The sequence below is a fragment of the Tinamus guttatus genome, unplaced genomic scaffold (assembly GCF_059628265.1).
Source record: "Tinamus guttatus ecotype Peru unplaced genomic scaffold, ASM5962826v1 Tinamus_guttatus_pri_ptg000501l, whole genome shotgun sequence".
NCBI lineage: Eukaryota > Metazoa > Chordata > Aves > Tinamiformes > Tinamidae > Tinamus > Tinamus guttatus.
This window is the reverse complement of record NW_028289035.1, coordinates 59,519-69,267: the sequence shown is the minus strand read 5'-3', so window position 1 is coordinate 69,267 and position 9,749 is coordinate 59,519. Positions and strand designations below refer to the sequence as shown.

General features: G+C 51.9%; 1 protein-coding gene across 1 annotated transcript; it reads right to left on the bottom strand.

Moving 5' to 3' along the window:
* Positions 1–692: 692 nt before the first annotated feature.
* LOC148592844 (rho GTPase-activating protein 20-like) lies at positions 693–9,475 on the bottom strand. Its single transcript, XM_088533432.1, has 10 exons — positions 9,279–9,475; positions 8,678–8,851; positions 8,153–8,237; positions 7,684–8,050; positions 7,404–7,570; positions 7,120–7,281; positions 6,841–6,950; positions 6,177–6,372; positions 5,821–5,938; positions 693–1,198 (listed from the first exon to the last, which is right to left on the bottom strand). Exons 1-10 carry the CDS (start codon positions 9,473–9,475, stop codon positions 693–695), a joined length of 2,082 nt encoding a protein of 693 aa, XP_088389558.1.
* Between the last annotated feature and the right edge of the window lie 274 nt (positions 9,476–9,749).

Genomic DNA, 9,749 nt, shown 5'->3' with positions numbered 1-9,749 from the left:
ATCTATGGGGTGGTCTCCAAGTCTAGTTTGAAGGTTTGCCTGGAAGCTGTCTCTCACTGTAGCTGTTTGAAGCTTATTAAATTTGAGCCTCCTCCTTGGAATTCCACCCCCTCTTAGGTTTGGGCTTAAATGGAGGTTAAGTTTGCATCGCACAAGGCAGTGGTCTGTTTGACATTCTTCACTAGGCATCACTCTCCTTTTCTTTTTCTTGCTTTTTTTCTTGCTATTGTTTTTATTTCTTTTTTTTCCCTGCTTTACATTCCCAGATGTTCTTCTTTGCTTTTTCTTACTTTCTTTTTCCTCCTGTCTTCCTTCCATTCTTCCTTTATTACCTCTTTTTTTTTCACTTTCCTTTTTGCTTGCAATTTTTTTCTTTCCTCCTTTTTCCATCCATTTTGCTTTCCATTATTGTTTCCTTTTTACTTGCTCTCATATTTCCTGACTGCTTTTCTCTTGTGTTCTTGTTTGCTTGCTTGTTTGCTTTCCCTTGTTTTTGTTTCTTTTCTGCATTCCTTTATGTCTTATTTTTTTATTTTCTTCTTCCCTTTGCACATTTCCTTTTTCTTTCTTTACATTTCTCTTTCTCCTTCTTTCCTCCTTTTCCTTATATTCTCACTTCCTTTTCATTTTCTCTTCTTGCATCTTTTCTTCTTCACCTTCTTCATGGCATGCAAGTGATTGCTGGTGGCTGCTTACATGTTCTGGGTGTCCCACCAGCAGCAGGGGGGCATGGAGGCAGGCCGCAGGGACATGGTGGAGGGGTGCTGCTGGAAGGACAAGGCGCTGTCCAGGGAGCGCCTGGAGGAGGCCTGGGGAGGAGCGACGTGGGAGAACGGGGCAGGCAGCATTGCAGGGTGTCTCTGCAGGGCCTCGTGCTCCAGGCAGGGCTCTTGCTGCCCAACAGCAACGCTGTCTGCCCTGCTGCTCCACTTATGGCACCTTCTGCTGCCTTCTGAGCACTCCAGGATGGACAGAGCTGGCACTGAGTAGCTCCTGTCCATCATGCCATGATCAATTTCCTGGGAAGGCAGCAGTGGAGGGGCAGAGGCACATGCTGCATAAGTCCTGCTGCTGCTGGGGCTTCTCCCATGGGGCTGCTGCTCCTTCTGCTGCCCCTCAGAGGCCAGGAGGATGCAGGATGCCTCAGGCTCAGGGTTGTAGCTTGCCAAATATTCTTCCTGAGCAGCCCCTGGGTGTCCTGTGGGCAGAAAGAGCCCCTTAGCTACTTCTGAGCGTCTCTCTGCAGGAAAAGGGGACTTTGCCCATGGGACCAGGCAGCCCTAGAAGATGTCAAGCCCTTATGGAGGGGAGGAGCAGTTCAGGACACACAAGAGCCTCAGGGCCAATATCCTGCATGGGCAGAGGGCAGTTCTAGCCAATAGTGAGCAATGCTGCAAGAAGCTGAGCTCTATCAGGATTTAACATTATGATCATTTGAAGGACCTTTTACTAGGGAAGTGATCACAAAACACTAATGAAAATAATAGAATCACATTTGCCAAGAAAAGGCACCACTCATCGTCTTTATTTTTATAGTCCCAAAGGCAAACTTGCAAAAAGTTCATCCGATCAAATGCCTTGGTGCAATGCGCTCAGTTTCCTTGATGCTTGGCCATGGCCACCCTCTTTTTCCTTTTCTTTTTTCCTTTTCTCTCTTCTCTTTCCTTTACTCTCATTTTCTTTTCCTTTTTCTTTTTCACAGGTTGGGACTGCGCTTCTGCGACTGAATGGCACCACAATCTCTGGGAGGGGGATCTAAGTGTGTGAGGGGAATTTGTCTTTCTTCACTACTTTCTTTTTCCTTTGCAATTCTTTTTTTGTTCCTTTTTTTCCTCTCTCTTTCTTTTTTTCTCTCTCTCTCTCTTTTTTTTTCCCTTCCTTGCCATCCCTTCCAGGTTTTCCTTTCCTTTACTTTTCCATTCCTGTTTCTTTCTCTTTCCTATCTCTTTTTTTTTTCTTTCTCTTTTAGTTTTTTATTCTCCATTTTCTCTTTCTTCTTGCTCTTTCTTTGTTTTCATTTTTTCCCTGCTTTTCTTTGTCATTTTTTTTCTTTGCTTTTTCTTACTTTCTTTTTGTCTTCTTTTCTTCCTTTCTTCTTTTCCCTTTCCTTTTTACTTGCAATTTTTTCTTTCTTCTATTTTTTCTATCCATGTTGATTTCCATTATCATTTGCTTTTATTTGCTATCTCATTTCCTGATTGCTTTCCTCTTGCTTGCTTGCTAGCTTGCTTTTCATTTTGGTTGGTTTCCCTTGCCTTAGTTTCCTATTTTCTTCCCTTTATGTCTCCATTTTTACTTTCTTCTTTTCTTTTACTTTCCAGTTTTCCCTTTCCTTTCTTTTCCATTCTTGTTTCTTTTATGTCTCTTCTCTTTTTTTTTCTTTGGTTGCTTCTGCCTTCCCCATTTTCTCTTATTTTCTTTTTCTTGCTTTTCTATCTTTTTTTTTTTCCTCCTGTCCTTTCCTTTCTTTTCTTTCCCAGGTGTTTCTCTTTGCTTTTTCTTAGTTTTTTCTTTCCTCCTTTCTTCCTTCTTTATCTTCTCTTTCTTCATTTCCCTTTTTGCTTGCCGTTTTTTCTTCCCTCTCTTTTTTTTTTCTGTCTGTGTTGATTTGCACTATTGTTTCCTTTTTCTTTCTATCCTGTTTCCTGATTGTTTTCCTCTTGCTTGCTTGCTAGCTTGCTTGCTTGTTTGCTTTCCCTTGGGGTTGGTTTCCTTTGCCAGAGTTTCCTTTTTTTCTTCCCTTTATGTCTCCATTTTTACTTTCTTCTGCTTTTCTTCTACTTTCCAGGTGTTGCTTTCCTTTCTTTTCCATTCCTGGTTCTTTGCTTCCCTTTTTTGTTGTTGCTTCTTTCTTCCCCATTTTTCTTTCTTTTTTATTTTTCCTTGCTTTACCTTCTTTTTTTTTTTTTTTTACCTCTGCTTTTCTTTCACAGAGTATTTGCTGTTGCTTTCTCCTTCTTGTTTCTTTCCTTCTATCTTCTTTTTCTCTTTGCCACTTTGCTTTTGGTTTGCCATTCTTTCTTTTCTCATTTTTCAGTTTCCTGATTGTTTCCCTCTTGCATGCTTGCTTGGTGCTCCTTTGCTTTCCCTTGCAGCTGGTTTCCCTTGCCTGAGTTTTTTTTTTTCTTTCCTTTATGTCTCCATTTTTTTTTTCTTTACACTTTCTTCTTCCCTTTCAAAGTTTATTTTTTCTTCCTTCTTCCCTCCTTTTCCTTATTTATCCACTTCTTTTGCATTTTCCTTTTATTTCTCTCTACTTTTTCCTTTCCATTTTTAGGAGACTTAAAAGAAGTCTTCCTCTTCCTCCTGCTTTTCTCTTTTGTCATTTTCTTTCCTAGAAGTTTCTCTGTTTTTTCTTTCTTAATTTTTTTTCCTCCTATCTTGCTTCTTTTCTTCCTTTTCTCTCCTTTTTTTTTTTTAGTTCCTTTTTGCTTGCCATCTTGTTCTTTCCTCTTTTTTTTTCCATCCATGTTGATTTCCATTATCATTTCTTTTGTCTTGTTACCCTATTTCCTGGTTTCTTTCCCCTTGTCTACTTACTGGCTTGCTTGCTTACTTCTTTGCTTCCATTTTTGCTTTCTCTTTCATTTGATTTCCCTTGCCTTTGTCTCCTTGTTTTCTTCCCTCTTTGTCTCCATTTCTTCCTCTTTTCTTCCACTTTCCAGGATTTCTTTCCATACTTTTGCACTCCTCTTTCTTTTCTGTCTCTTTACTTTTGCTTTTTGTTGTTGTTGTTTCAGTTGCTTCTGCCTTCTCTATTTTCTCTCTTTTTCTAGCTTTTCTCTCTCTTTCTTTTTCTTTCCTTTCTTTGCTTTTATTTCCGAGATGTTTGTCTTTCTTTATGAATTTTTTCTTTCCTCTTGTCTTCTTTCTTACCTTCATTTTCTCTCTTTTTCTTTTCTTACTTTCTTTTTTGCTTGGTTTTTTTTCTTTCCTTTTTTTTTTTTTTTTTCCTCAGTCATGTTGATTTCCATTATAGTTTCCTTTATCTTGGTATCCTATTTTCTGATTGCTTTCCTCTTCTGTACTTATTGGCTTGCTTCCTTGCTTGTTCTGATTTCCTTTGGCTTGGATTCCCTTAACTTTGTTTCTCTGTTTTCTTTCCTGTATGTGTCCGTTTTTATCACTTCCTTTTTCTTCTGCTTTCCAGGTTTCCCTTTCACTACTTCTCTTCTTCTCCTGTTTCTTTTCTGTCTCTTGCCTTTTTTCTTGCTGTCTCTTTCTTCACTATTTTTCCCTCCATTTCTATTGCTTTTCTTTCTTTTTTTTTCTTTCCCTGCTTTTCTGTAACATAGTATTTCCTTTTCCTATCACTTCCTTGTTCCTTTCCTTCTCTCTTTATCTCTTTGTCACTTTGCTTTCTGTTTGTCATTCTTTCTTCTCTTTCGCTTTCCTGATGTCTTTCCTCCTGTTTGCATATTTGGTGCCTCTGGGTCTTCCTTTGGCGTTTGTATCCCTTGTTTTATTTCGTTTTTATTCAATCCTTTATGTCTCTCTTTTCATATACATATAATTTCTCTTTCCTTTTCCACATTTCTATTTTCCACCTTCTTCTCTCTTTTTTTTTTCTCAATTTCCTTTCCTCTCTTTTCTTTCTTCCCATTAAGTCTCCTCTTTCTTTGATTTCCTTTTTCCTCTCCTTTGCTTTTCTTTCCTGATTTTTTTCTCTCCTCTTGGACTCCAATATAGGAGTCCAATATATCTCCATGCTGAGATGTTTCCAGCAGCAGATCACAATGGTTACTTTTTGGTTACAGTTACACGGGTCACAGTCTCGATGTTTTCTTGTCTCTGAGGACACCGCTGAAGCTCCTCTTCCTCCTTCTCCCCCTTTCCCCTCAGCCTGCCCCGATGTGTCTAATCCCAGCCCCTGGCGACGCTCTCAGCTTCCCCGCATGCCCACAGACTCCTGGGCTCTGATGGCTCCTGTCCCCAGCACGGCCTGCAAGAGCTTTGCCAGGAGCTATTTACACGTTCTGGGTGTCCCACCAGCAGCAGGGGGGCATGGAGGCAGGCCGCAGGGACATGGTGGACGGGCGCTGCTGGAAGGACAAGGCGCTGTCCAGGGAGCGCCTGGAGGAGGCCTGGGGAGGAGCGACGTGGGAGAACGGGGCAGGCAGCATTGCAGGGTGTCTCTGCAGGGCCTCATGCTCCAGGCAGGGCTCTTGCTGCCCAGCAGCAACGCTGTCTGCCCTGCTGCTCCACTTATGGTATTTTTTGCTGCCTTCTGACCACTCCAGGATGGACAGGGCTGGCACCGAGTATCTCCTGTCCATCATGCCATGATCAATTTTCTGGGAAGGCAGCAGTGGAGGGGCAGAGGCACACGCTGCATAAGTCCTGCTGTTGCTAGGGCTTCTCCCACGGGGCTGCTGCTCCTGCTGCTGTTGCCCCTGAGAGGCTGGGGGGACGTAGGATGCCTCAGGCGTGGGGCTGGGGCTGGCCAAAGTATCTTCCTGAGCAGCCCCTGGATGTCCTGTGGGCAGAAAGAGCCTCTTAGCTACTTCTGAGCGTCTCTCTGCAGGAAAAGGGGGCTTTGCCGGTGGGACTACACAGATCCTGGAGGATGGCAAGCTGCAACCTCAGCCCTTATGGAGGGGAGGAGCAGTTCAGGACACACAAGAGCCCCCGGGACCAATATCCCGCACGGGCAGAGGGCAGTTCCAGCCCATAGTGAGCAATGCTGCAAAGAGCTGAGCTCTACCAGGGTATAACATCAGGAAGCCTTGTGTGGAGTGAGCACTGTCCTTTAAAAGCTCCTGGCAGGTGCTGCCAGCTAAACAACTTAGCCAGGAGCCATTGACCCCTCTGCTCACATACCTGCGGAGCCGCCTGTGTCCTCGGAGGGCTGCTCTGCAGAGGGGCTGCCAGGAAAGGCCATGTCCTCCCCAAATATTGCAGCGTGGTTCTCTATGAGGACCTCCACCAGCACCGACACCTGCACACAGAAACCATGGGCGTCAGGCAAAGGGCTCCAAAGGCATCAGCAGTGTTTGCTGCTCCCCACTGATGGCTCTGTCCCAAGGGCTGTAGCTCCACGGCTGCAGCTGCAGGAAGAGCTCTGCCTGTCGGCTTGCGCATTGCCGAGCGGAGGTGGCTTTTGCAAAGGCCATGGGATGTGAGGGCCTGGCTCAGCTGTGGCAAATGCAGGAAGCTCCGTGGCATCTTCCACATACCTTGCTGTTCATCTCCACTTGCAGCTGGAGAGGCAAGGTGCTGTCCTGGCCTGGGCCCAGCATGCTGGGCCCAATGCAGATGGCCAGGTTCCGGGAGGTCATCTTGTTCTCTGCAGCGCTCTGGCTGATGTGTTTCAGCATGGCAAGCAAGTTCTTCAGCAAGAGCTGATTTGATGGCGGCAGTTGCTCAGCCACCCTGCGTGAACACAAACACAAGGGCCCTGATGTGAGGAGGCAGTGCCCGCTGCTTCTGCCTGCGAGCAAGGAGTCTCAAGGAAACTCCCACAAACGGTGCGTCCTCCACAGAGAGCAAGGCCCCTGATTTCTCTCACTGCTTTACCCATGTCCTGGGAGGAAACCTCCAATGGCAGCTAAGGAGCCGCTTACATGCAACATCTGCAAGGCCAAGACCTTGATTCAGAGGCAGGTGTTTCAGCAAGGTGCCTGCCCTTCAGGACATGGACAGCGTGAGGAATGGGAAGCTTGTCAGCACATGGTGGGCTGGCAGGCTTTGCAAAGGCCCATGAAAGCCTGGGGTTCTCTTGTGCGCTATCAGCACCAGCTCACAGCAACGATGGGTCTTTGCAGGAGTCTGACCATTGCCAGGGAAGGCCCCGAGCTCTCCTGGGCACCCCTGAACACTGGCACTGCCCACAACACTTACTCTTTCAGCTCTTGCATCTGCTCCTCCTTGCTTGCCTTAGCCAGAGCCTGCATCCATCTCTCGTACAGGGCCGCCGAGAGCAGCGTGGAGGGGATGTTACGAAGGAAATCCTGCAAGATCAGGGTATGGAGATGAGGCTCTGGACATGAGCCCTGACCCCAGAGGGAGCATCCCTGGCACTTGGCTCCCCAGGAGGCAGCTGGCTTTGTGCTCCCTGCTCCTGAAGGGGAACAAGGAGGAGCAGGAGGAGCAGGAGGAGGAGGAGGGGACGGAGTTCACCTTTAAGAGAGCAGCCAGGAGGTGCACCGGCTGGCTCTCCAGCTCCACGCTGCCTCCTGTATCGAGGGCTTCCCTGAGCTGCCGACGATCCCGCTCGCTGGCAGCGATCCGGAAAATGCCCTCGGCGGCGGGTCCCTCCCTGTACAAGATGTCCAGGAGGTCCTGCCGGCAGAAGCAAACACAAGGGATCCTGGAGTGCACAAAGGCCGCTAGTGATGGGAGCTGGGCCTTGCCGCAGAGCAGCGCGTGCGCAGGCCAAGTCCCCAGGGGCCCGGCTGCCCTACCTGGACTGGCTGGGGCAGGCTCCCCTCTGCCCCACAGAGCCTGTCCAGGGGCTGCCCGAAGAGAAGGCTCCGGGCAACCGGCACCTCCTGGCGCTTCCCGCTGGCCGAGCTGCGGTGCCGAGCAAACGGCCAGGGGATGGACCTCCTCTTCTGGGGAGGTCCACGAGCTGCCAGGGAGAGGAAAGCAAGCGTCAGGCTCCAACAGCAGGAGCAGCGCTGTGTGCGTGCAGGGCACTGAGGGAGAGGGCAGCTGCCCCGCTGCTCTGCCCAGCTCACTCACCGGGTGTTGGGCAGGGTCCCTCCTGAGGAGCTGCGGTGACCTCGGCAGCTCCTTGTGTGGGACCAGCCTGCAAGAAACGGCCCCAGGTCACGGATTTGCCCACAGCAGCAGCCAGGGCTGCAGGGGCCAGGCCGACCCAGCCCTGCAGCCCACAGCTCCCGGGCGCCTTGGGGGCTGCTGGGTGCCGAGAGGCTGCAGCCCCTGGGCACAGGGTGCCCAACCATGGTCCGCCCTGCAGCCCCTGACACCTCCCCTCCACAAACACAGATACCTGCTGGCAGCACCCGCAAGGGCCAGGGCAGCGGGAGCAGCCGCTCACCGCTGCCGAAATCAGCGCCTCGACGGTCCGGGCGCTCAGCGACGCCGACTGCGCAAGAGAGCAGAGGGTCAGCGGGAGCCGCTGGGCACAGGGGCTCTTCCCCGAAGGCCTGAGAGCTCAGGGAGCAGCGGGAAGCCCAGGGGCACTTACGGGACCGTGGGCGCTGATCACCTCCCTGAGGAGCCGTTCAAACGAGGCCAGGCGGGTGACGCGGGCCCCCTGGTCTCCCCGGCTCCTGCTGGGCACAGGGCAGCCCCCAGGGCAGAGCTGGGTCACTGCCCGGCTCTCTGCTCACTGCACGCACAGCAGCGCAGCCCCTCCAGCCACCCTCCCCTGCAGACCTGCCCGCAGCGCTGGCCCGCGGGCAGCACCGCTCTGCACGGCCCCGGCGCTGCTGCCTGCGCCCCCTCCGCGTGCGCAGGGCCCAGGGCAGCTCTGCCCAGGAGCTCCCTGCACCCCACCACAGCTCCCCGGCAGCTCTGCAGCACCAGCACCCTGAACACCCAGTGCCGCCAGTGGCATCACTGCCCGCAGGCCTCACCTGAGCGTGGCGCTGAGCCACGACTCCTTCACCTCCTGTGACCTGCAGCCCACAGGAGAGAGAAGGTTCAGGGCCCATCCTCCTCCTCCTCCCGCTGCTCTGCAGAGCCACAGCTCCCCAGGCCCCACACTCACCGAAATGTGACCACACAGCTCTTGCTCGGCCACACGAGGAGGAGGCTGTTGGCGCATTTCAGGCCAAAAGCCTCCTCCTCCTCTTCCCCTCCGTGAGCCGCCTCCTCCTTCCCGCAGAGCACCCAGAGCTCGCTCAGGGGCACCAGGCGCTTGAGCGGGAAGGAGCCGCCAAGTCTGTGGGAGGAAGAGCAGGGAGCCCCTTGGAGGTGGTGTCCTGGGGGCAGCCCCAATGCAGAGCCATTGCCCACGGCAGAGCCTTGGGGCGGCCACCCGGAGCCTCGGGAGCAGCAGGGTGCGCAGGGGCTGTGCATGAGGATGGCACATCCAGGAGCCAGCCCCTTTCCTCCCACACCACCCTGCATTCAAGGGCAAGCGCGACCCTCCTCGCAGCACAGGGACACCCGTGCAGGGGGCTGCAGGTCATTTGGAGCCCGGGCATCCATACATAGCACAGGCTGTGAGGCCGGGAGGAAGGGTTCATGCTGGGGCCCCTCCAAGGGCCTTTGGGCTCCTCGAGGCTCCAGGGAAAGCAGGAGCGGGGCTTGGGGCTGCTGGCAGGGGCAGTGGTCTGGGCCGGGAGGGCAGAGGTCCTTGTGCTTACTTGAATTTGGCGAAGGCGACAGCGTCGGGGAAGAGCAGGAGGTGCCTTCCCTGCGTGCGCTGGTGCCGCGTCACCAGAGCACGCTCAACCCGCAGGAGCTGGTTGCTCCTGGGAGTGGAGCCAGGGGCCCCGGGCCAGGCCTGCGAGCTGGGAGCGGGGCCGGCAGAGCCCCGCACACCGCAGCACGTCTGCCCCATGGCGCTGCCGAGGGCCAGATGACAAGGCCGAGCAGCGCCAGGAGCAGAGCAGGCCTGGGAAAGCTGGGACCACTGTCCCCGTGCTCTGCTGTACCAGTTAACTGGGAGCCCACGTCTCCCAGCTACCTCGCACTGGTACAGCTGCGCACTGGGGCACGGGCGGACGCTGGCGGCCGAGGCCACCTCGTGCCACTGACGCACATTGTGATGCCACAGCCACTCTGTGATGTGCTGGTGGGAAGGGGCTGTGGGGGCACAGGGCAGCCTGCCTGCG

Coding starts and splice junctions, on each gene's coding strand:
- LOC148592844 (XM_088533432.1), bottom strand. CDS start 9,475: ATGGGGCAGACGTGCTGCGGTGTGCGGGGCTCTGCCGGCCCCGCTCCC. Junction 8,852..9,278: donor GTCGCCTTCGCCAAATTCAA/GTAAGCACAAGG, acceptor TTCCTCCCACAG/ACTTGGCGGCTCCTTCCCGC. Junction 7,282..7,403: donor GCCTGCCCCAGCCAGTCCAG/GTAGGGCAGCCG, acceptor TTCTGCCGGCAG/GACCTCCTGGACATCTTGTA.